Source organism: Mastigoproctus giganteus, chromosome 5 (assembly GCF_048544385.1).
Source record: "Mastigoproctus giganteus isolate SK-2022 chromosome 5, ASM4854438v1, whole genome shotgun sequence".
In the NCBI taxonomy this organism is placed as follows: Eukaryota; Metazoa; Arthropoda; class Arachnida; order Uropygi; family Thelyphonidae; genus Mastigoproctus; species Mastigoproctus giganteus.
Window position 1 is genome coordinate 228166206 of NC_143579.1, and position 27490 is coordinate 228193695.

The 27490-nt window shown below is 35.7% G+C and overlaps 1 protein-coding gene across 2 annotated transcripts in view; it reads right to left on the minus strand.

Moving 5' to 3' along the window:
• Window positions 1-27490, minus strand: part of l(2)37Cb (DEAH-box helicase 16 lethal (2) 37Cb) — a 252537-nt gene that overhangs the window by 42432 nt on the left and 182615 nt on the right. For both annotated transcript variants that reach the window (XM_090373774.1, XM_090373775.1), the window contains exons 11-14: window positions 21896-21964; window positions 10740-10850; window positions 4429-4544; window positions 305-446 (exon numbers count right to left, since the gene is read on the minus strand). In XM_090373774.1, the coding sequence (XP_090229900.1) occupies window positions 305-446; window positions 4429-4544; window positions 10740-10850; window positions 21896-21964 (438 nt within the window). The remainder of the gene's footprint in view (window positions 1-304; window positions 447-4428; window positions 4545-10739; window positions 10851-21895; window positions 21965-27490) is intronic.

Genomic DNA, 27490 nt, shown 5'->3' on the forward strand with positions numbered 1-27490 from the left:
CATTACAAACAATACAAGCCAAAATAAAATTGCCCTGAAAACTATAAAATTCAGAAAGGCTGGATATATTACTTATGTTTGTTTTTCCTTCTATTATCCAAGACAATCAAGGGAGTACTGTATTTTAAAATTCTTAAACAAGTTTTTTGTAAAAATTCAACAGGAAAAAAAAAGTGCCTTGCATTACATATGTTAAATAATGCATATAACAACACAGCTCTGTATATTCCTCGACACATGAAATTTTTTTTTTTTTTTTTTTGTAATGACATTCACTAACTTAAAAACAATACATTTTACTTACCTCAGAAAATTTTTCAGCATCAAGGGTAGCACTAGATATCAGCAATTTAAGATCAGGACGGAATCGTGCTATATCTTTAACAAGTCCAAAGAGTATATCTGTATCGAGAGTACGTTCATGAGCTTCATCAACCATTATGACACTATTAAAACAAAACAAGACATAATAATACAGAAAAATGTGGTATTTAAGAATTTCTCAATATAAAATTTACTTTTTAAATTATATATAATATGAATACAGCTTAAATTCAAAAGTAAACATCGTATATAATGAAACAAATTTTACATTTGTTTAATCCTAATCTTATTAAATAGTATTAATTTTTCAGGAAGATGCCTTTTAAAATAAGAGTCAATTTAAGAAGCCTTCCTAATTGATCATTTTGTTTTATTTATTTATTCTTATTTAGCCACAAGAGAACTTGGAAGCTACTAAAATACTGATATAAATATAGCAAACTTAATATAAACTAAGGCTAAATAATGATGATTTATTTATTTATAACAGTAGGTCCTTTAATACCAAACACAGAAGTTTTATGATGGCTCTAGTATAACCTTATATTTTTTTTTAAGTTGTAAGAAAAAAAGTTGGAATAAACAAGAAAAAAAAAGCTAATCTAAAATATATATATATTGTAACATGTTTTCTTTTGATGTCTCCCACTTCTGCAATTAGACAGCATGCTCCTTTTGCAAACAATCTGACTGCAACTGTTAAACCAGAAAATTTCAAATTCTAGGTCAGCGTTTCCCAAACTCTGTTTCGTGAAACAATAGTGTTCCATGAGAAACACTATTGTTTCACGTGAAAAATTGTAATTAATAAATCAAAAAATAAAATAAAATAAAATAAATAAATTTTGCATATTTGTAGCATACACCACTTTAGTATCACTATAATTTTTAACATACAATGTAGTGATCTAATATGCCATTCATTAGCGATTTAGCCTGGAGTACACAGGTTGAAGGAGAGGGGGAAGTGAACTGATATCATAACTAAACCCACTTCCTTGTATAAATAATTTTTTTGATAATTATCAGTATTTCGAAATATTATTATTAAAATGACCATGGATTTGTGGCTGAAAAAAGGAACTTTAAAACATGAAGCAAGTACTTCTAGTACTGCAACTGTCATCGATGAAAACAAATGCAATATTGTCACACTTCAAAGTGAGGATGAACAATTGCAGCCTTTTGTTCCCCAAAAATCCAAAGTGAAAAAACAGGAACCAACTAATAAAAGACCAAAACGAAAGTATGATGACAGTTATTTGAATTTTGGCTTTACATGTGTTGGAAATAAAGATGCTCCTGATGCACAGTGCATCATATGTAATAAAACATTAGTAAACAGTTCTTTGGCTCCCGCTAAACTTGTGTTTCGTTAAGTGTTCTGAAAATATATTGCAAGATGAAAAGTATTTTGTGACTAAAAAAGTTTGGGAAACACTGTTCTAGGTGTTCTCTAAATGCAGTTGTGTCATCACAATTAAGTGTGGTAAAGACCATCCTTGGCAATGTCCTAGAATGTTTCTTTAACAACTTGAAGATCAGAATAGTATGAGCATTGATTTTTTCTCATGATGATGTATGGTTGTAAAAGCTGGACCTAGATGAAGAGGAAGAAGATTGATTCCATCGAGTTATTGATCTGAAGAAGGCTGCTCTGGATACCATGGATGGAAATCAAGCAAAGCTACTATACTTCAGACATGTGATACGTGTAGACAATGCACTGGAGAAGGTTGTTATGCTTGAAAAGATAGAAGGGAAGGGTGGGCAGAAGAAGAGGAAGCCAACTAGTTAAGATGGATGGATAAAATTAAGGAGACCACTAGGATGTCCTTGGAAGAGCTATGGAATACAACAAAAGACACAGTAAATGGACTGTTCCCAGATGTGGGAACAATATTCCATGGAAGGGCAGATTTGAGATTTGTACAAAGTGACTGTTTAGAAGAAAAGTAATGCTGAGAGCAATATTTGTGATGTACTTATGCCAGGAAGAGATTAGAAGTTGGGGTAATTCCTAATGGAGATGAGATTTGTCTAGAAATCTGAGTGTTATTGTTGATGGTAAGCATAAGAGCAGAAGAATCCTTTTTGCAAGGATGCCCTTGCAAGAGCTATGGAATACAACAAAACACATAGTAAATGGATTCAAAGAATCACCAGGAGCTGAAACCAACTCAATGACACATGAAGACAACAAGAAGTGTGTAAAAATTGCATCTTGAATCTGCCAGAGTGAAATATCAAGCCAGTACTTACCATTATGTGGCAAAACCATCTTTAAAATTCAACTATGATGGATCAACAAACAATTGTTATTCATCTAAACCGTGTTCTCAATCAAGAGCCTCAAGTTTAAGTAATTTCAAGATACCATATCAAAAAAATTATGCAAAATCACTTTGAAGCTGACAAAACAAAGAAATTGCTAATAGTAATTGCTAATTGAAATAGTATCAACTGTTAGAAAATTCTATAACTTAATTTTCAATGGTTTAGGCATCAACAGATTCTCAATGTGAGATACAGCTCATAGCTGACAGTAAATTAGTATATTTATTGAATGGATGGATGAATGGAATACAGACCAGAAATATGTTAACAGTGTTTTTAACAAACTGAATGACTATTACTTATACCAACATGTCCAGGAGAGTATAAGGGGCTTTAACAGGTTTGAACTAATATCAGGCAATGACCACAATACCAAAAAATTGGTTCTATCCAAGGAAACCTATATGGTCAATGGTAAAAGAAAGCGCGCGCGCGCGAAAGAGAGAGAGAGAGAGAGAGAGAGAGAGAGAGAGAGAGAGAGAGATTAGAACTATATTGGAATGTCTCATTCCTTGGAATTGATTAACTGTGGGGACTGTTAATGGAAATTCAAGAGATCTATTTTCAGTCATGAACACATTCATACCAGCGCTTCAAGTTCCGTAAATGTAAGGTGGAAAAATGGTTCAACAGGTGAGATTACGAGTTCGTTGAACAAAAAATCAAGCATGGAATGGTTACAATCATGTGATTCCAATATATGAGCATTATAAGAGAACACATAACAAAGTCGCTGATGGGGCAAGACGTGGTCTGGCTAAATTGAAAACAGAATTGGATGTATAAATATTCTGATTTATATTTTTATTCTTTTAATGGTTTAGGGTTAGGTGTCAGAAAGCTTGCTCTTAGCTCTCAATATGAGGTTGGTCTCTCTATCTTCTTATAGGTCTATACTCTAGAGCTTGTAGTGGAAGTCAATTCTTATTCATTCTTTGTAAATAGTTAAGCCAGTTTATCTGATAATCTTCTATTTCATTTACTATATTGGTTACATTTAGTTGTTTTCTTATATCTGTGCTTTTTTTCGATCTCGCCTTGTTATACCTAGAAGGGGTCAGAAGAAGTTCATCTGTCTGTGTCTTTTTACTTCAAAACTAAATTTTCATTTCAATTTTAATCATATGTGATGTTTGTTTGTTTGTTATTTGGTTTTTAGGAGCATTAGCAACCAAGGCCATATTGCTCCGGGAATATGCAGTGGTCATTCCCTGACCTTTCCGCATCCTCCGTATTTGGGCATGTGATGTTATGTGATTAACATCACATAACAACACTGTGATGTTACACAGTGTTGCCTGATTATCCCATTCATTCTATTGTAGGTTTGCAATTTTGAATTCTAAGTCACTCTTACAGTACATTTTTATTATTTTATTTTTAGCTGATGCAGAGAGTCTACTTCCTTGCATCATTTGGCCTTACTAAATAATAAGTTGACAAAAGGTCAGCTTGGAGTCTAGTTTTAATCCTAAACCTTCCTATAATTCATCCTAGCAAATTGAGAATTTTTAGGAAAAATCCTGAAGCTTAACATCACTTGAGATGACACAATACATTTCTTCTCTCACTAACAAGATTCAAACCTGAACCTTTCCAATGAATGGTGAGTAACAAATTTACTCAGCCATGAGTGTTGAGCAACAGCTGCTCCCTAAGAAATTTCTGAACAAAGCTGAACATAGGGAGAATTATGATGAAAAATAACTTTTCTTTAGCCATTTCAAAACAGGCAGGGAAAAACATGCATGTTAACATGATACTAACCTGTAACCCGAAAGATCAGGTTCTGAAAGAAATTCTCGCAGTAGCATGCCATCAGTCATATACTTCAGAACTGTTCTTTCTGAAGTGCAATTTTCAAATCGAATGCTATAGCCCACCTGAAAGATAGCTTTGCATTATTCATTATGCATTTATAAAAATTATTCACGTGATCTTAATAAAATTAAGATTTAATCAACTAAAAGGTTAAAGCATTTATCATCATCAATGAAATCTGTTACAACCAGGTGCATGCATGTGACTATAGTAGTTTGTTTTTTGGTTTTTAGGAGCATTAGCAACTAAGGCCATATTTCTCCGGGATATGCGGTGGCCATTCCCTGACCTTTCCGCATCCTCTGTATTTGGTGGTGACGGGCTCTAACCCCGGTCTAATCAAGAAGCGTGTGCTACGCACTGCTGCTCCTTCCCACCTGGCTACGGAGGCGCCGACTATAGTAGTACAAATCAGTTCCCACAGACCATCAACCTTCCATTCATTTTCTTCCATGCTACCCATTTCCTACCATATTTTAGCTCTAGCCAGAACAATGCTTGTTTGACACCAATGATCTAGCTTCCCCTTGGGTCTATAACCAATCATTTTTGCTTTAAATGTCTGTTTAGTTACTCTCTTTTTCCCATCCTTTCTACATGCTCACATCATCTTAAGTTTGCTTTGCTTGATTGGATATTTGTTACCAATTTCTCCATTTGTAATTTGGTCTTATCACTGCTACCATCTGTTAGTTCCATTTATTTTTCTTAAAACTGTTATTCTTAATGATTTTAATTTTTGATCAGTTCCTTTATTTCTTACTTTCAGCTCCAGTGGTTAAAACATGCTTAAAACTGTGTTACAAACAGATAATTTTTCCTTCTGGGTAATTTCTGAATTGCTCCCAATGAATTGTTTAGCTGGCTCTTACCCTTCTTAAAAATAATAAAATAAAGCTAAAGAAATAAATTAGAAGTATGGGGTGAACTGAAAAAACTTATAGCTATCTACAAGGCCTAAATGAGCTATAAACAATATTTTACTAGAGTAATTTGCTACAAAAGAACACCCAAAAAAAAAAAAAAAAAAAAAAAAAAAACGGGCAGCTACAATATAGGCTTTATTACAGGTTGTTTTATGCATTTATCTAAGATGCTTAAAACAACCATGCATACTAATGAGATTTTTGAATTCTTCTGCATGAGTTTTTAGAAAGACTTTAAATCTAGTGAATATGCAGTTTTAAAATAGCAAACTACTGTTTAGTCCAGAAAAACAATGTTTAGATTAGATAATAATATGATCTTGGCAGTTGTTTACAATAAAAATGTCTGTTGTGGAATATTTCCTAGTAATGATTTGAATAACATATTTATAAGTTGATCCAAAAGTTGGGAAACCAAAAATTTTATTTATTATATATAACATGTAAAATACATAACATTAAGTGAAAAGATACAGTTTAAAACTTGTTGATAGGCCAGTGCGTTTAGCAGATATTTTATTGGTTAAACACATTGGCCCGTCAACACTAAAAACACAGCTGAATGTTGCATATCAGAAACAAAGCGCAATGGCCTTCAGAAGATCTAAGCGAAAATAAACAGCATATAGTGTGCAGGATTCTGATAAAGAATGACTGGACCAATTTCTTTTTAAATCACACTAAAAATTCTTAAAGTTATCTAAAGATTTTTCAAAATTTTTTGATCAACTAGAAGACAGTGCAACATTATACTATTCATATTGCAATGGCTGAGACTACCTCACTGTTTGAAAATCATGTTATCTCAAAAGGTTTGTAGCTGCCATGATTCCTGATCTCAGTTTGCCAGTTTAGTTCCTTAAGGGCTGTCTTTGTGAAAGCTTCAGTTATTTTAGCGCTTTTAATCTAGTATATTTTATTGCATTTTAATTCAGTATTTTATTATCATTTTATTTGTACATTCACTGTAAACTACATTTGTTTTATTCTATCTTAATTCAGTATTTTATTATCAGTAACATTTTATTTGTATAATCACATTTATTTTGTTTGATCTACTGTAAATTTATTGTAAATTTAAATATAAAGCTTTTTAAGATTTTGGTTTTCGTTTTTACTTCAATGGTTGGTGAGAAACGCTAAAAATCATATTATGTTTTTCTGTCTTTACTGTGTGGTGACCAAATTGTCCTCTCTTGTGACAGAGCTTGGACTTGCTATTTAGAAACAACTATGTTTATCCACAAGTTGATTTAAAGTAACTAATATGATTTTTTAATCGAATAACGTTACTCAGTAGGTGAATCAGTTATTCGTTAAAAACTAGAAGGCACTGTTGTGATCAGTATCAGACCAATTTCGGTCACTCATTGGACAACAAGTAGCCTCAATTAGAGACCTTTGTGTTGAGAGGTGAATAAATGTATCAAATTTAGATGCACAGCCAAGCATCATATGGAAGAAATATTTCTGACTGGAAACAACTTTTGTTTCATGTATAAATAAACTCCTATTAATGAGTTCTGTTGACCCAATGCATCAATTAAGTAAAGAAGCAGGGTACTATTTTAACGTAGGTATTGATATAGTTAAAATAGTACCCTGCTTCTTTACTTAATATCCCTCCTGTGACAGCTGGGACTTAGGCACTTTAGAAATGGCAACATTTATTACAATGTATCTCATGAGTCAGCCTAAAGTAACTAATATTTTTTTAAATCAAATAACATCTCTCAGCAGGCAAATCTGTTATTCATTAAAAATTTGAAGGCGGCACTGTTGTGACTGATATTGGACGTATTAGTGTCATTCATCAGACAACACGCAGGCTCAATTAGCAATCTCTGTGTTGAGCAGTAAATAAATGCACCGAATCTAAACAATGCAACCAAGCAGTGTTTGGAAGAAAAACTTCCGATTGGAAACATAACTTTCATTATGTGTATAATCAACCACTATTAGTAGGCTGTGTTGGCCCAATGCAGCAATCACGTAAAGAAGCAGGGTACTATTTCAATGCAGATATTGAAATAGTTTGAGAAAATAATGCCACACTGAGTTATGTAACAGTAACAGGCAGGCAATATCTCCACTCCTCAGGGATAAAATAGTGGTTGTCAGTGAGCACACACCAATGACTGCTGGACAAGGAGCATTTCAATCATATTGAACAGAGTAAGTTGGACTGAAAGCAGTGATTGAAATGCTGAGTCTGGTGGTCATTGGTACTTGTAGGCATCGATGAAGCAAGGAAATAAGTGGCTAAGTTTTATTTTTATTTAAACTCAGTTCATTCCAATATAATACTTGATTCACTATTCTGTCCAATTTTGTTAAAGTCATGTAGATAATTACTTTAGCCACTTAAAAAAAAAGTTTTTCCTTACTTTTATCATCATACAGCATTCTGTTTTAAGAGGTCTGGTGTACTACCATTAAGGTAAATTCTAATGCAAACTCTGTGAATTTACCTTAGTGGAAGTACTCAAAACTTTAATTTACTTTAATGTACGAGGGGTGATCATTTAATTTGCGGACCGGTGCAAGATTTTATGTTTACCACGTGAACTTTCCATAACTGCTGCCGGAGGTGCTCTATCTGATCGCTGCTGAGCAGACTGTGCACGCATGCCATTACTTGTCAAGCTAGTGTTGCATGAAAAGAGTTTATTTTTAGCCACATGTCACTGATGGTCGTTTTGAAGCAAGTATCATGTTGAACATACAGATTGCATAGCGATATGTAATTCATTATTGTGTCAGACAGAGCTTAAATGCATCGGAAACAGTTAAAGAGATGAATGAAGCATATGCAGGCAGTGATCACTGTTATAGGTGCCAAGGTTCTGCCTCCCCCCCTTATTCACTGGACTTAGCCCCTTGTGATTCTTTCCTGTTTCCACATACGAAGTAAGCCCTGAAAGGCAAGTATTTCATGTCTGACACAATGGTGCTCACAGAGCCACAATGGAAGCATTTTGCAGTCTTTCGAAAAATGGCTTGCAAAAAACATTTAATCCATGGGTACAAGGGTGGTGAAAGTGTGTAAAGTTCAAAGGAGAGTATTTTGAGAAGGAGAAATCTACAGAAGATTCAGATGATGACAATTAAGATAAGATCTTGCACCAGTCCACGAATTAAATGATCACCCCTCGTAGTAGAGCTATACGGTTAACATTTTAGACATCCAAGTAAAAATTCATCGGACTTTAGATTTAAATAATAAAAGTGCTTATTTTACTTTTAACATTTATTTTCTGGAAGTAGGTATGGTAATACTGGATTTATTCTTTAGTGCATTACAGTACAGTACATAAAAACTCTGAGGAGGGGTAATTCACACATTTCTTAGGATTTTGGTCTAATTTTTTCATTATATATTTTATTTTCCACTGGGGTTGTAGCTTATTTTAGTTTATAAAGGGCATCTCCCGACAGTACATATTCTCCTAGGGAAGAATCACTACAACAGGAAGAAAAATAAATGTAATTTTACACACAGATAAGTGTAAAGACAATATGGATTAATATATAATGGGTCCATTGTTTGGGCTTCTGCATTCAAATGCTTCCCTGGTATTCAATATTGGAGCCTAAAGTGACTAAACAGGACATTCAAAAAGCCTTTTACAATCCCAAGCAGCATCCTTTATACCATCTTTAACTGGACATCCCAACCCAGGAATTAATCATAATCAGGACCAATATCATCACGCTGGAAAAACTGCTCACACCAAGAATAGACACACAAAGCTTTCCGAAATTATTCCTCTTTTCAGCTATTCAGACGTAATGGATGCTTTATTTCAATTATGATCAGCTCAGATGCCTATAACAAACGTTCCTGTCCAATATGGTAAATTTTGTGAAACAGCTCAGTATAGATAGAACAATTGTGTGCCATTATATAAGACCTACAAAACTGGCATTTTTTTGCAAACTTAGCAGCTAATGGACTCTGGTTATAGCCCTGGAGAAACTAGTGATGGCTTGGTGTGCTGCAGTCCCCCCCCTCAATTGTCATTTTATGTAGTATATTTATTGCATATATTCCACTCTGACATGAACTTTTTATAGATATATCATTAGTTGTTCTTAGCCACTCCACTAGCATATACTGCATGGGGTGAAGTTGTATACTTCAAATAGAGTAAATAAATAAATATAATAAACTCATGCTGTGTGTTCAAATTCATGCTTAACACAAAATACAGTAATGTTTTTGCATTCTCTATCTTGTAGGCAGCCATCCCATAAAATTTATTGATTTATTACAATTATACCAATTATGTCACATTGATTAAAATGTGGCATAACTGTAGAAGTAAAGAATGAATACAGGAATACCTCACATAGCGCGGTTTCGAACAGCGCGGGTTTCGCTATAGTGCAGCATTTACAAATTGAAAAAAAAATTAACTGCGTTATGCACCAATACATTTAATATGTATGTATGTATTATAATGCCAGCACATAGGCCAATGCGTTATGGATTCAAGGCCACGCTGATCGTTGTCGCAACTCCCATTATATATGGACTCTGCTAGCATTCATACATTAGTAAACGCTCTAGATTCCGAGCAGTGAGATCGTTCACTGTGAGTAAGCTGTACAAATATTTTTCGCTGTGTATTTTTATTAAAGATTACTTTTTAAAAATGTTACACCTTTATACACAAATATGAGTGGAAAGAAGAAATGTAATGGTGCTGAGAGTTCTTCTAGATCCAAACATTGAATGAGGTATGAAAGTAAGGCAGGCGTTGCAAAATGACATTCGATGTTATAAAGAGATGTATGCAGATAAAAAGAAGAAAAGAACTGTGCAAACTAAGTTGATCAATTATTTTTCAAAATAAAAATACAGTACATACTTCACTTATATTCTTTTGGTATGTACATACTGCAATAAAAATCATTTGTACTGTACTTACTAGTATTTTTCATTTTTATTATTTTAATTTCTTTTTTTGCAAGAACTTCGTGTGCATCAATTTATAGTAAACAAACACCTATATATTTTTGCAACTCGATCCATATAATCAAATTGTCAGAACGCATTACATTAAAATACATACTAATAATACCTCGATCAGCACGGTTTCGCGTAGTGCTGTATTTTTTTGGCACGAATTAACCACGCTATGCAAGGTATACCTGTATTGAATATGCTTTTAGGTAAAGAATGTGCATATTACATATCAGGAAAAATCACAGAATATTATTATAATGAGATACCAGAATACTGTTCTCCATTGTTAGGGCAAAATATAAAACATGATAACGTTTAGCTTCACAATATCAATTTAAACAGAATGGCAATCAACTGACCTCATTTCCAAGTTTCACTCCGATTTCTTCGGAAACTCTTGCTGCTACACTCATAGCAGCAACTCTTCTTGGTTGAGTGCAACCTATTTTTTTACTTCCTTTAGTATATCCCTATGGAAGGAAGAGAAAAGTTTTATTTATCTACCTGTTTCTATATATGTTACTGTGCACATCTATACTGCAACCATCCGTTTTCAATTAAAGTTTGTTTCCTTATGTATGTCTGAGAAAGAGAAAGGATGCCATCAGCATTTAGTTTGCTCAATTCAGTGAAAGCCAAAAACGTTTCAATACAGTATCCTCATAGATGCCTAGTTTCCAGGCACTGTAATTTGCAGAACTGGTCTTTCTTGGTAATATCATATTTTTGTGACCCCAACTAATCTTGATGCTCTTCTCTGCTTCTGTGCCAACAGATCCATATCCTTTCTAAAATAAGACATCCAGATCTATATGCAGTACTCAATATGGAGCCTAACTATTGTCTTATACAATGACAATCACTTCATGTCCCTGCCAACAAAATTTCTATACAAGAAATTTTGTATATCATTGAGATAACCCAATGAGCAGTCCTAGCAGCATATCTGCACTGCTTAGAGAATGTCATGGCTGACTGTACAACTACCCTTAGGTCCCTTTCATTCTCCACTACCTTGAATGCAATATTAACCAACTGGTATGTTATTCTGAGATTACTGCTACTCATAAGCAGTACTTTGCATTTATCAATGTTAAACCTCAACTCCACTTCTCAGCCCATTTGCCTAATTTATTTAAGTGTTATTGAAGTGTGTCTTGATTCCTCTTATTAATTAACCTGCCAACCTTTGTATCATGCACAAACTTAGACATCAAGCTTGATATGCCTTCCTTCATTAATATCATTAATAAATAATGAGCATAGCAAGGGGAGCCAAGCACTGAATCCTGAGACTCCACTAATAACATATTTTTTTTTTAGTCCAAGAAAAGCAGTGCACATTAATAAACAATCTGTGTCCTGCTACTTAACCATTCTTTTATCCATAACAGTAACTTGCCTCTAATGCCAAACTACTGCAATTTCTACAGCAGTCTTCCATGAAACAGTGTCAAAAGCTTTAATGAAATCTAAGTATATGATTTCAAAATTATTTTTTACATCCAGTTCCTTTGTTACTGCATCACAGTAGCTAATCAGATTAGTCAGACAAGATCTCCCCTTTAACAAATTCATGAAGTGATTGCTGTATAACTGCATTCCTGTCAAGATGATCCTACAATACTTCTTTAGCCACTGATTACAGTACTTTCCCTGGAATAAAAAATCAAGCTTATAGGTCTGTATATATTCACTTGGCCCTTTTATTCCTCTTTGTGAATGAAAGAGACATTTGACACCTCCAAATATATAGGAACCTTTCCTACATCCATGATTCCCCTTTGTGAATGGGAGACATATTTTCACATCTCCAATCTATAAGAATCTCTCCCAGACTCAAGGACACTCTCATAATTATGGCTAAAGGTTTGCTTAAGTCTCTTGTTGATCCTCTTAAAATAACTTCGTCCCATGCACTTTTCTTCTCTGCCACCAATCTAATCAGTTCATCTAGTATCCACCTAAGTCTAAACCTTGAACAATATCTCTTGGTTGGTATAAAAAACTTAGTAGCTTGTATGATTACTTCCACAAATGCTTTCCATTTAGAGTTTGCAGTTGGTAATATTATCAGTTGGTCTGAAAGAAATTTAAGAACTAATTAAGGCCACCGTAGTCATCTTTACGAAAGAAAAAAACCTCTTCCTTTTACTCTTGGCAGTAGTTATATATTTGAACAGATTCCAGGTCAGTAAATCACTGCAACCTACTGGTTCCTTTATCTACAGATTAATGTATGAAGAGTCACTGCTGATAATGAGATCGAGAATACTGCTTTCATTTGTTCTCTCTCTAACATGCTACTGCTGAAAACAGTCATCCAATAAATCCAGAAAATTTCTTCTACTGCATGAGTGATCAATTCACAGGTTTCAGTCAATATCTATAGGGTTCAATTCCCCATTATAAAACATTCTGATTTGCTAGCCCACTCCATTTGTCTGTTCGGTATACTCATCACAGTCTTTTGGCCTATAACTTACTATTATTCTGATTTTTGTCTTCCCAGTGCTGCTATCACACCAAACTGGCTCAACATTGCACTGGTCACGCATATCAACTTGATGAACTGCTTTCAATTCTCATTTAAGTATAATTTTCAATAACATACTGCACACAAGGTAGTAGAGAATGAAATACAAACAGGGTAATTGTATTGTACAATCTGACATGAACTCTGAGAAATGTAGCTCATGGGGACTCAGTGATATGCAGGAATTTTGCTAGTATGGATAATAGTATTAGCCATAAGGTGAAAGGAAACCCAAAGGTTTTCTGCACCAGCCAAAAAAATAAAAAATAAATAAACAAAAAATAGAAAAAATGACTAATTTGACTCTCTCCTCTTTTAGATACCCATCTAGCTGACCTTGAAATTTCCACAAGCTGTCAGCCTCAACCACCAACAGAGACAACTTATTTCAGTATTTCACAACTTGCTTGCTAAGAGAAAACTTTTTTGCAATTCAGCTTAAATCTCCTCCATGTAATTTGAATTTGTGGCTCATATTTCTGGAATAATTTATAACTGAAAAATTCTCCATCATTCATTTTATTCTCTCCTCTCAGTCTTATACACCTGAATTAGGTCTTCTCTGTGGGTCTAGTTATCAAGCTCTGTAGCCAATCTCACTAGGTGCACTGCCCATCTTTGGCCTCTATCAAGAAGTCCAATGTCTTCTTTTAGGTGCAGTTTCCACACCAAGTGTGGAAGGATGTAGATCTCTCAGAATGAGTGCAGAGAAGAACAAAAGACGATACTCTTACCAAGAAAGGCTTCAGTTTTGTAAATTGTAGCATCTGGAGACTAGGCACTTGCAAGGAGATCTAATTGAAGGGTTTAAGCCTTTCTATAGATTGAGTAAACTGAATGCTCATGGCATCCTTACTCTTTCTTGGATGACACGTGCATAAGGGGACAAATTTAAATGAAAAAGTATGGTTGCAGAATAGATGTGCAAAAATTTGATTTTGGCCAGAGAATAATTGATTTTTGGAATAAATGTCCATCTGGTGTTGTGGAAGTGGATAGTTTGAATAAATTTAAGGAAGGATTATATAAATTATTAGAGGGAAATGTACGGATGAGGTGGGTGGCATTTCCTTTCTGGATGATGCTGTATAAGTTTGCTTCTTTCATTATTTATCACTACTAATCCTATTTAAAATTTATACTTTAAAATTCCTTTCATTTGAACATCTAGGGTATGATACATTTGATAATGACTATGTGCGAGAGAGAGAGAGAGAGAGAGAGAGAGAGAGAGAGAGAGAGAGAGAGAGAGAGATATGATTTCAAAAATAAAAAAATAATAAATAAATAAAATAAAAAACAAAAGCCACACTGAAAATTTGGCTTTTGTTATTAATAAAAATGTTTGTGTGCATAAATGGTTTTGGAATTTATAGATTTAAAAATTAAAACAGCATATTTTATGATACGAGAGGTCAGAAATTGATTCCAACACTGATTCCAGTGTTGGCATTCGATGTGAGCGGACGCGCTTCGTCAGGGCTCCTCAGTTAAGTGGATTACTGTTGGTTGGTGCTTTTAAATATTTGATTTATTTAGATATTGTTGGATTATTTTGTTATAGGTTTTCCTGTAACAGCATTCAAAGAACTTAACTTGGAAGCTACTAGGCTTTACATACCAACTAAGAAATATTGTTCAAGGTTTAGGCCTAAGTGGATGTCAGATGAACTAATGAGACATATGGCAGAGAAGAAAAGCATGGGATACATACAAATTAACACGTGACACAGAAGCCTATGATAGATACAAGTTGATCTGTAACCAAGTTACAAAGGAGGTTAGGCAGGCGAAGGCAGATTACGAGAAATCTTTGGCAAGGGATGCAAAGAAAAACAGCAAAGAGTTCTTTACTTATGTAAACTCTAGAAGGAAGGGGATGAATCAGATTGGTCCACTTGATATCGACGGGTCAACTGTTGATGATCCTGCTCAGGTAGCTAACAAACTGAATGAATATTTTGCATCGACATTCACACATGAGGAGTTATTCAGCGAGGGGAATGCCAGAGGTGTATCCAACTCTGGCAGTAAGCTAGAGAATCTTGTAATAACTGAGAGTAAAGTGGAGAAGAAATTGTTGAAGATAAATACAAGAAAGGCACCTGGGGTGGATGGGATCTATCCAGTTATATTAAAGGAAGCAGCAAAGGAAGTAAGCAAACCCTTAGCCATAATTATGAGAGCTTCCTTGGACTCAGGGGAAGTACCCATGGACTGGAGATGTGCAAATGTGACCCCCAATTCACAAAGGAGGATCAAAGGGCGACACAAGTAATTATAGACCAGTTAGTTTAACTTCAGTTCCTGGAAAATTAATGGAGGCACTGGTTAAAGAAGCACTGCAGGATCATCTAGACAAGACTTCAGACACAGCATGGTTTGGTTAAAGGGAAGTCTTGCCTGACCAATTTGATTGGATACTATGATGCAGGGAATAACTTTGATATTATATACTTGGATCTTAGAAAGGCTTTTGATACTGTTGCACATGGAAGACTGCTGCACAAATTGGAGCAGTGTGGCATTGGAGGCAAATTGCTGCTATGGATAAAGGGGTGGTTGAGGGGGAGAAGACAGAGAGTGGTAATCAATGGACACTGCTCATCGTGGACTAATGTTATTAGTGGAGTCCCTCAGGGTTCAGTATTGGGTCCATTATTGTTTTCTGTATTTATAAATGATATTGATGATGGTATATCAAGCTTAATGTCCAAGTTTGCAGACGATACAAAGGTTGGCAGGGTTGTCAAGGACCCTACTGACACTATGCTACTGCAACAGGATCTGGAAAGGTTGAGCAGATGGGCTGAGAGGTGGCAAATGAAGTTTAACATTGACAAATGTAAAGTACTACATATGGGAAACAGCAACCCCAAAGCAACGTATCAACTCTGTGGTACTACACTGACAGTGGTAGAGAATGAAAGGGACCTGGGGGTGGTTGTGCAGGCAGATATGAAGTTTTCTGAGCAGTGCAGACGGGCTGCAAGAGTAGCTTATGGTGTATTGTCAATGATATATAGGAATTTTTCTAGCAGGGATAAGGAGGTGATTATTCCCTTGTATAAGGCAATGGTCAGACCGCACCTAGAGTACTGTATACAGGTCTGGAGGCCTCATTTCAAGAAGGATGTAGAGTTGCTTGAACGAGTACAGAGAAGGGCAACAAGATTAGTGAATGGAACAAAGGGGTGCTCTTACGAAGAAAGGCTTAAGTTTTGCAAATTACAGTGTCTGGAGACTAGGCACCAGCGAGGTGATCTGATAGAGGTGTATAAAGCCTTGAATGGTTTGAGCATGCTGAATGCTGATGGGATTCTTCCTCTTGCTCAGAATAATCACCTGAGAGGGCATAAATTCAAATTGAGGAAAGACAGATGTAGGATAGACGTGAGGAAATTTACCTTTAGCCAGCGGGTGGTTGGTTGCTGGAATAGACTTCCATCCCTTGTCGTGGAAGTTGATAGCCTAAATAAGTTTAAGGCCCAGCTGGACAGGTATTTTGAACGAACAGAGGGGTGAAGTGGAAGTGGTTATTTTTTATTTATTTATTTATTTATTTTTTATTTTTTTTTTTTTTTGGCTGATGCTGCATAAGCTTGCCTTCTTGCATCAAATGCCTCTACTAATGCTAATGCTAACAGTTTGATTTTAATAATATTATAGATATAATTTTTTAAAGTTAACTTTCATTGATATTTATTTAATTTTATAATGGTAATTACGATATCTGCCTTAAACACGTCACAGGGTATCGTGACTCACACGGAAGTAGCTGATGGCGATTTACGGGTGGGTCATGATTTAATCCGTTGTGGAACCTGTGGCATGTTTTCCAAGGTTGACCTGGTGACTAATCCTAGCTCACCTGAGGATTCGTTTCTTTGTGATCGATGTAAGGAGTGCACCGATCTTAAATTACAATTTGGTGCACTGATGGAACAATTTGAGTCCCTGGAAAAACGGGTGCTTGCCCTCGAGAATAATGCATCTGGGAGCTCGTCAGGGACTCAAGACTTCGGCAATCTACCAAGTGATGCACACCCGATTCGGGCCTCAAAACAGAAAAACCAAGTGCAAACTACTCTGGTTAAAAAGGACATTGTTTTATTAGGAGACTCCATTGTCAGGGAAACGGGGAATATTTTTTTAATAAGGATAGGTGGAGTAGAACCAGGGTATGTCTGCTGGGAGCAACTATTAATGATGTCACCAACAGATTGTCAGATTTTAAGGGGGATAAAGAGAATATTATTATTCATGTGGGGACTAATGATATTAAACGTACACGATCTGACGATTTGTTGGAAAAATACAGAACCATGCTGAGGAAATGCCGCGAGCTAGGCCACAATGTCTATGTGTCTGCAATTCTGCCCAGACACAATAGGAGGGATTATATGTTAAAAGCCTTGTGGATTAACTCAAGACTTGAAGGACTCTGCAAGGCTTTAGGGGGGGAAATTTCTATCAGCATGGCCCACACTTGTAAGTAGAAGGGATTTGTTTTGTAGAGACGGGATACACTTAAACAAAGGTGGTGCAAAAGTTTTTGCCAGTATTATTGAGGATACCTTAAAGGTTCAGGGAAACTGCTAGTTAGGAGGGATGTGGGTAATACTGACACGCGTTTATCTGATAATATTGGTCAAAGTAACTCTTGCGCATACCTTAAGAGTTCTTATCTGTTACCCCAACTGGACGTATTATCTAGACGTTCTGGGGGCAGAAACTTTTCACGTGAGCAGGTAGCTAATGCCAGGGAAGAGAGCCTAAAAAACTTCAAGGGTTGTGTTAGGGTTGTTAAATATACAAGAACAGTAATGTTAGAAGTGTCGTCAATAAAATGAGCGAATTCGAACTGCTGGTTAAAACAAGTAACGCGGACATAATAGGGTTTACGGAGACGTGGTGCCACCCGGAAATTGGGGATGATGAGTTTTAGTACGGCTTGTATAATGTATTTAGGAAGGATAGGGTAGATAGAAGGGGTGGTGGGGTAATTGTTGTTGTTGTTATTTGGTTTTTAGGAGCATTAGCAACTAAGGCCATATTGCTCCGTTATATGCGGTGGTCATTCCCTGAATGACCTTTCCGCATCCTCCGTATTTGGTGGTGACGGGCTCGAACCCCGGTCTAATCAAGAAGCGTGTGCTACGCACTGCTGCTCCTTCCCACCTGGCTACGGAGGCGCCGGTGGGGTAATGCTTCTTATCAGAAGCAGCCTGAGTGCGACAATAGCTTTCCCGGATTCAGACGTTTCACATGCTAGTATAGAATCTGTATGATGTGAAATAGTCGGAAACAAAGGTATAATGCGAGTAGGAGTAATCTACAGACCAGGTGATTGTGCAGATTATGACAAAAGCCTCTACATGCAAATGGAATGGGCAAGTAAGCGTCAATGTCTTATTATGGGTGAGTTCAATTTGCCTCTAATTGATTGGAGTAAATGGGAAGGAAACTCAACATGGGGAACAAAATTTTTAAATCAACTAGATGACTGTTATTTGTATCAACATGTCAGGGAAAGTACTAGAGAAAAGAATATCCTAGACCTCATCATCACCCATAAATCAGATGACATAACAGGGCTGACAGTAGAGGAACCAGTAGCAGGAAGTGATCACGGAGTTCTAAGGTGGATGATGAAGAGAGAGGTAGCAGCAGTAAAAGGCAAAGGAATGGGTTTTAATTTCAGAAAAGGAAATTACGATGCCTTAAGGTACTACATGGCCTCTATTAACTGGGTAGATATCGCGCAGAGAATGAACACATTTAAATTGTGGCATGCTTTTAAAACATTAATCACAGATTCCTTGAATGCGTATATACCATTAAAAAAATACTCCACGAGGTGGGTTCCAAGTTGGATGAATAGTGAAGTTGCCACATTACTTGAGCAGAAAAAGGTGGCATGGAAAGGTTACAGAGCAATAAAAAGTACTGAAGCCTATAACAGCTACAAGGTGATGTGTAATAGAGCCACAGAAAAGGTTTGACAGGCAAAGGCAGTTTATGAGAAATCACTAGCAAACAGAGCAAAGGGGGGGGGATAAGGAATTCTTCACATATATAAATGCCAAGAAGAGCAGGACAAACCAGATCGGACCTTTACGTAAGGGAAAGGCGATATTATTAAATACACCAGCTGCCGTTGCAGATGAACTCAACAGTTATTTTGCATCGATATTTACAAATGAAAAACCTTTTGTGGCAATGGGAAATTGTGGGAGCGAAGTTGAAAAATATGTAATTAATGATATTGAAATTTCGCAAGATTATTTAATGAAAAAACTTTCGAGCCTATAGGCCAGTAAGGCTCCTGGAGTTGATGGAATATACCCCATAATCTTAAGGGAGGCGCAAGTGAGTGCATTGAACCATTGAGGCTAATTATGCGAGCATCACTAGATGGGGAGATTCCCTTGGATTGGAAAAGTGCCACTGTATCTCCCATACATAAGGGTGGCTCTAAAAGTGAAGTGGGAAATTATCAACCTGTCAGTCTGACTTCAGTGGTAGGGAAAATCATGGAGGCAATGATCAAGGGTGGAATTCAGGATCATTTGGATCGAATTGAAATTCTCAAGGATACTCAGCATGGTTTTGTAAAGGGAAAATCATGTTTAACAAATCTGGTTCGCTATTTCGAAAGGGTCACTCACGAGCTGGATTTAGGGAATAATTTCGACACTGTTTATTTAGATTTCAGCAAAGCTTTTGACTCAGTTCCACATGAGCGGTTGCTTTATAAGCTGGAACAGGTTGGAATCACTGGGAAAATCCTTAGATGGATAGCAGGATGGCTTCAGGGCAGGAGTCAGAGGGTTGTGATAAATGGCTATCCTCAGATTGGGTTGATGTGAGAAGTGGGGTTCCCCAAGGATCAGTATTAGGACCACTGTTGTTTTTAATTTTCATAAACGACATTGATGAAGGGATAGAGGGCGTGATGTCTAAATTTGCAGATGATGTTAAAATTGGTAGAGTGGTTAATGATCACTGTCAAGCTGAGCTTCTTCAGAGAGATCTAGATAGACTTCAGGAATGGTCAGAAAAATTGCAGCTATGCTTTAATCCAACAAAGTGTAAGGTATTACACCTGGGAAACAGTAATCCCAAAATAACTTATTCACTTGGTGGAGTTCAACTAAACCCAGTACTGGAGGAAAGGGACTTGGGTGTTACGATACGGTCATACATGAAATTCTCTGAGTATTGTAAACAGGTTGCAAGGAAGGCCCATGGTGTCCTATCGATGATCTATCAAACTTTTGCAAGTAGAGATAGGGACGTGATAATCCCATTATATAAGGCTTTTGTTAGACGACACTTGGAATACTGTGTTCAAGTATGGAGACGGCACCTAAAGAAAGATATCGAGCTTCTTGAAAGGGTGCAAAGACGGGTCACTCGCCTGGTGAGATTGGCAAAAGGAGTCCTTATGACGAAAGACTTCGAATATGTGGGTTGCAGAGTTTGGAAATTCTTTGGTGTTTGAGGCTCTGAGAGGCATCAGTAAAATGAATGAGGACGAAATTTTCAAGATTATAAATGATGCTAGAACTAGGGGACATAAATTCAAGTTACGGGGGGAAATGTTTAGATTGGACTGCAGGAAGTTTTATTTTAGCCAGCGAGTTATAAATCACTGGAATAAGTTGCCTACATGGGTGGTAGAGGCTGACAGTTTGGGGAAATTCAAAGGTCATCTGGATAGTACCTTCGGGTCAGGGAAGCGCATAGGATGATAGGTTTAATTTCCTTTTTTTTATTAATTATTATTATTTATTTATTTTATTTTTTTATCATTGTTTTGTTCTGTTTTTTTTTTTTTTTTTTGGCTGGCGCAGCATAAGTCATAGGCTTTCTTGCACCATGCGGCCATTACTAATACTAATATATATATATATATATATATAAAACATAAACAATAACTGAATAAACAGAGGAACACGAAATAAATTAGGAGATTAAACAAAATCAATAATTGAGTAAAGTATGAGTATTACGATAAAAATGGAAAGAGAGGTACACACTTTACTTAAGCATCACATTTAATCTAAATAAGACTCTTGCTTACTAAACATTAGATAGTTTTATCCACACAACTAAAAAACAATAACTAAAAGATACTGATTAAAACTTTGGATTTATAAAATAAACCAACAATAAAATCATTCAATGAAAATAATTAGATCATGTTCCATGAAAGGCAAATTGAATGTGTCCTGCACCAAATGATGCAAAGAGACAGTTATATTTAAAAAGGGATGATTGTTCTGTAAAACTCCATTATAGTTTTACCTTCAGATTAAATTATTCTTTTGGTTTACTCAATTTTAAATATAAAAATGAGCCCCTACACAAACTAACAGAGGATGACACTAATGGCAAAACTGTATATGCTCTCTCACAGCATCATCTAGCCTGGTTACTTAGCTAGCCGGCCAAATTGATTAAACAACCAAGTTGCCATTCCTGGAAAACGAAAAATTCTTATCAACTCTTTTTCCATGGAACAGCTGCTGTCTTAAGTACCACTTTTCAGGCTTAAACATATTCTCCTTTTTATGCTGTTCAACTGGAGCATTTTTGCGACTAGTAATAATTGTAATAATAACTTACTGGTATAATTAACAAACATCTAAGTTATGCACCCTGTTTTCCAGTTTTAACATTTTTATTCAGAGTTTACAGCATTAAACAAAGTTGCTGTCTTAAACCATCAAATTCTAGCTTGACATATTTAATATTATAATTTATTTAGTCCACTGATTACATCCTACAAGTGCAAATTTATAACACTGGCAATCCGATACTTCTTTACTTTTACAGCATTTGTTCTCCAACTTTAAACAGAAAATGGAAATATTTTCAAATAGATATTTAAATTATAATAAATGATCATCCCTTGAATTCTTTATTTGAAAAAGAAATTAAAAAAAAAAAACTTCAATTTGAAGAACTTACTGCTTCATACAGGTACTGAGGTATCTGCGTTGTTTTTCCAGAACCAGTTTCACCCTCTATTATCAGGACCTGTATGTAACAAAATTACAATTGCATGTTTATCTGCTGCACTGTTAAAAAAGTAAAATTGCATTTAATCAGATCAGTTAATGTTGAAAAAATAAGCTCTTCAACACATTAAAAATAATTTTGTTTTAGTTTGTGTTCCTATTGTTCACATAGTGGATTACATAAACACTACATAACTGAAAGTACCTGGATACACCCAAGCAGTAGTAAAAATGGTTTTTAATCCAAAACCCTAATATGCAGTATGGCCATCTCTAATCTATATGAGTGCCACAGCCCTCTTGGACATACTTTCTACCAACTTCTGGTAGGTGTTGGATGGAATTTACCTCCATTCCTCCTCTTGCTGAAGCAAGTTTGGGAGAGGGCTGTTTTGGTCACAGCTTAACACTTTCACTGCTGACCTTTTTGACCCAGGACTGAAAACCATGAAATAGAGTCAATCTAGATAGAAAGGAGCAGACATTCTTGGGCTGTCTTCTCACTATGGCTGAATTAATCACAGCCTCTGTTGAAGGATGCTTGACAAAAATGTTTTACTGTCAAATTGGAAGAAAAAGTTCTAAAATTAGGGCGGTTTCTCTCCAAGGGGATTAAAAATCCAAAGCCACAGAGCACGAGGAAGCAGTGAATGTGTTAACTGACAACTCAAATTTGTTTTACAAGTGTTCAATGGAATTGTGATCTGGGCACTGAGCAAGCCATTTTAAATTTGAAATCATTGTTCACAGATTAGTTCCTGTATGACTCTATTTATATGACATAGAGCACTGTTATATTGATATTGGCAGGGCATGTTTAGTATAGGTATAAGCACGCTGACCATATGTCCCTTTTTACAGGACAGTGGCATTTTTTCGATTTGTCCCGGCCACCCCATCGTTTTAGTAAAAATATCATTTCTGCCCCGTTTTTTAAAAAAATTTTTTAAAAAGCACTTAAATATTAGTGGAACATAACCTATAATCGTGATTATATTGTAGGATGGCTGTCATGGTAGTTAGTAGTCATTTGTGTAACCTACACACACTCGAAAGTTTTTATTTTATAATTTTAAAAGTTTTAAACCCCAAAATTTAAAATGCCAAAAAGGAGAAATTGCACGTTTAACGAAGACCTTCAAAAAAGAATTCAAATTTATTAAACTGGACAATGTGTATAGTGACAAAACAAAACTGGTTTGTTAACATTGTAATGTTCATTTTTCTGTTGCTCATGGAGGTAGGATTGACATCAACCAGCATCTACGCAGCCAGTAACATAAGAATGCTGAGAAGACTTTGAATTCGGTTTAAAGCATCAGTTCGTTCATCATAAGATGTGATGATGTAGAAAGTGATAAAAACGCAGCAAGCAAAGCTCTTGCTGCTTATCATACCGTGCATCGCAATTGGAGTTTTCGTACAAATGACTGCTTGTCAAAATTGATAAAAAAGATTTATCAACCAAAATTTTCTTTTGCACATACAAAATCAGAAACAATAATTACTAGCATTTTATCACCATATATACTGGATGAAGTAATAATGGATTTGAATGAAACTAAAAGCATTACAATAAGTTTAGATGCATCAGACAAAAAAGACATGAAACTTTTCAATTTTTGTGCAGTACTTTTTGCCAAACTCTGATGTTAAAGTTAAAATTATAGATTTTACTTCTTTACCTGGTGAAACATCTGAACTACAAAGTATGTTGAAGAAAATAATAGGTAAATTCTCCTTAAAAAACAAAGTCATTGCTCTGTGTTGATAATACCAACACAAATTTTGGAGGTTGTAAAAGAGTTGGCAAAAATAATGTATGGAAAAAAATTGAAAATGAGTTGGAACGAGAGATTGGTTGTGGTGCACATACTATTCACAATTGTCTCCAGTGTGCTGTCGACTGTCTATCAATCAATATTGATTGTTTTCATTAAAATACAAAAACACTTTTTTATATACACAGTCAGAGTCAAAAAAGTTTTGTGAATTTGCAGGAGATAATTATGCAAAATTATTAGAACATGGAAGTACAGGAACTCCCCGACTTACATAATACTTGACTTACGGAAATTCAACTTTACGTAAGTTTTTTCCGGCTTGTACAAACTAAAAAAAAAAAAAATCGTGGAAACGTATTTTGCATCCCATAGGAATAAATGGAGGTATCACAAAAATATTGTAATGTGAACCCAATAACACATTGTTTTTTTTTTTTTTTTTTTGTAATTTGTTCCAAGTCCTTGAAAGTTGAAAATATCGCTATACAGTATTACTAAGCTATTTATTTCTCTAAAAGGTCATATTTATAATGGAAATTGAACTACCCTTTTATTGTTATCATACGTTCCCATTATAAGAATCAATTCTGAACGCTTTTGTGATATTTTTCTAAAACACGTTTCTGGAGGTCACGACCGAAAAACCATTTACACTTTCTGGTTTACTGGTCTTTTCTGTTAGTGTATCTAATTATAAACATATAGTAAACTCAAACTTATTGTATTGGTGATAATACCAATAACTGCAATCGTGGGGGTTTTTACGCTATTAGGGTGAAATATGTTCCCCTTCACTGGAATCTTCAATCATATAAAAAACAAATTTTCAGAAACTTCAATTCATTCCTATTTACGTATTACAATGATGAAGGGAAAGGGACTAACGGAAAGTTCAAGTGCTGGCAGTGCCAGGAAACAAAACAAAACTGATTTAGAAATGAAGATAAAAATGTTTAAGAAGTACGAAGCAGGACAAAGTTTGTCATCTATTGCAAGGGAATTAGGTCTCGCTGCTTCAACAGTGAATACTATTTTAAAGGATAGTGCACGTATAAAAGAACATGTCAAAGGATCAACGCACTTAAGATCAACAGTGATCACAAAACAGCATTCAGGTGCTATATCGAAGATGGAACAGCTATTAATAATATGGATGGAAAATCAGATTCAGAAGCGAGTGCCCTTGAGTCTAATGACCATTCAAGCAAAAGCAACAAGTATTTATAGATATTAAGGATAAGTATGGCAAACTGCAAGTCAAGTTCATGGCAAGCAACGGGTGGTTTAATAGGTTCAAGCATAGCACAGGTTTCCAGAACGTTAAAGTATGTGGTAAAGTCGTCAGTGCCGATTCTGAAGCTGCAGAGAAATTTTATGATTAGTTGGAAAAAAATTATTGATGAAGGTGGCTATTCAACGCAGCAAATTTTTAACACTGACAAGACTGCCCTGTATTGGAAAAAAAATGCCGGATCAAACATACATTGCCAAAGAGGAAAATACAATGCCAGGTTTCAAGGCATCAAAAGATAGGGCTAATGCAGTGGGAGATTACAGATTAAAACCACTGCTTTTGTACCATTCTGGAAATACTCGTGCATTTAAGGGCATCAATAAAGCCACCCTACCCGTGCATTTCTGATCGAACCAGAGAGCATGGATAACAATATCTCTCTTTGAGGATTGGTTTAAATGCTGCTTCATTCCTGAGGTTGAAAAATATTGTAAAGACAACGACATTCCTTTCAAGATTTTGCTTCTATTAGATAATGCTCCTGGTCATCCTATGCATCTAGATGATTTCAATTTGAACGTGAGAGTCATATTTCTATCACCAAACACGACTTCACTCATTCAACCTATGGATTAGGTTATTTCGAATTTAAAAGCATACTGTTTATGCACGTTTGCTCAGGCATTGTCTGAAGTAGATGATGGGAAAATTTTTATGTTAAGAGACTTTGGAAATCTTACAATATTTACCATGCCATCTTAAACATTAATAAGGTCTGGGCAGAAATTACTAAAAGTTTTTTTTTTTTTTTTTTTGTTTTTTTTTTAATGAAAACCCCAAACTGTAGTAGATAAGATATTTGTTGACATTAGACTTGACCTTTTGTAGACTGTAATTTTCAGCAAATACGTATGAAGGTTGTTCCAGAAAACTGCAGTTGAATGAATAAACAAGGAAGATGAAAAGTTGGTTCTGTGAGTGAAGTTGGACAGTAAATGGACGTTGGCTGGTGGTGGCACATGTTTGGACTGTTTTGAAAGAAAGAGTGCGAATTATAGAAGCCAATTCAGAAGAACAGTGCCATGGAAGTACCTGATCGAACCAGAGAGCATGGATAACAATATCTCTCTTTGAGGATTGGTTTAAATGCTGCAGAAACAGTACATCTATGAGACAACGAGTGGAGAGTGACTGTTAGAGATGAGTCATTAATTAACCTAACTGCCCTCTTCTGAATGGAATCTAGAAGCCCGAGAGAAGTTTTGGGGGCACTGCCCCAGATGTGGGATCAATATTCCATGGTAGGCAAGATTTGCGATGTCTACTGAGTGAACATCTGTTTGGAAGAAAAGTAACACCAAGAGCGAAAGGGAAAACCAAGTTTTTTAGATGTAAAGGAAAGCAATATTTGTAATGTGATTGTGTCAAGAGAGATCAGAAGTCAGGATAATCCTCAAAGAGATATATCAACTTGCCTAGAAATCAGAGTGTTACCAAAGATAAGCTTAGGAACAGAAAAATCATTTTTGCGAGATATAAGATAAGACTGGATTTTAGAAGGATTGAAATCAACCAAGTTGTCTTTGCCCCACTGGAGAATTACCTGGAGATTGGCATTTAAGGAATTGGTAGCAGATATTCGAGAAGTTAAAGCTGATTGAGCATAGCAAGGTTTCTCAAACTGGAAAGTGGAATACAATATGCTATCATTGGCAAAGCTATGGATAGGAGATTTCCAGTCAATGAAAGAAGGTCATTAATATACAAGAGGAAAAGAGTGGGGGGAAGAACTGAACCTTGGGGGACACCAGCATTAGTGGGGAAGTTAGAAGACAAAGAGCCATCTACCATCACCCTCAGTGAGTGATTAGATAAAAAATTGTATAACCAATTACAAAAAACAGTTGGCAAACCATAAGATGGAATCTTGTTTAGAAGACCTTTATGCCAAACACGATCGAAAGCCTTTGAGATGTCAAGAGCAACTACTTGTGTTTCACCAAACTTTTCCATTGAATTAGTCCATAAATGGGTAACATAAGCTAGAATATCACCAGTGGATCGACACTGACAGATTCCATACTGGCGATCGTTGATCAGACGGAAAGTTTCTAGGTAGTTTAAGAGTTGGCGGTTAATTGATTTCTCCATTACTTTAGAAAAAGTAGAAGTAATTGCAATGGGACGATAATTGGATGGGAGGAACTTGTCACCCTTTTTAGGAACTGGTTGGATATGAGCAAATTTCCAAGCAGAAGGAAAAACACCTTTAGAATAGGAAAGTGAAAAAAGGCAGCGAAGAACAGGAGTAAGTTCAGGAGCACAGGTTTTGATAACGTGGAGAAATACCATCAGGACCTGGAGCTTTTTTACCATCAAGATTCGTCAAAGTCCTTCTGACATCCTTTTGACGGAAGACCACAGGAAGCATTGGATGGTGTGTGTTGGGAATGGTGGGAGGTGTTTTACAAAAGATCAATACATGAGTTGGAAGAAAATGGGATGCTAGCAGGTCAGCTTTATCCTT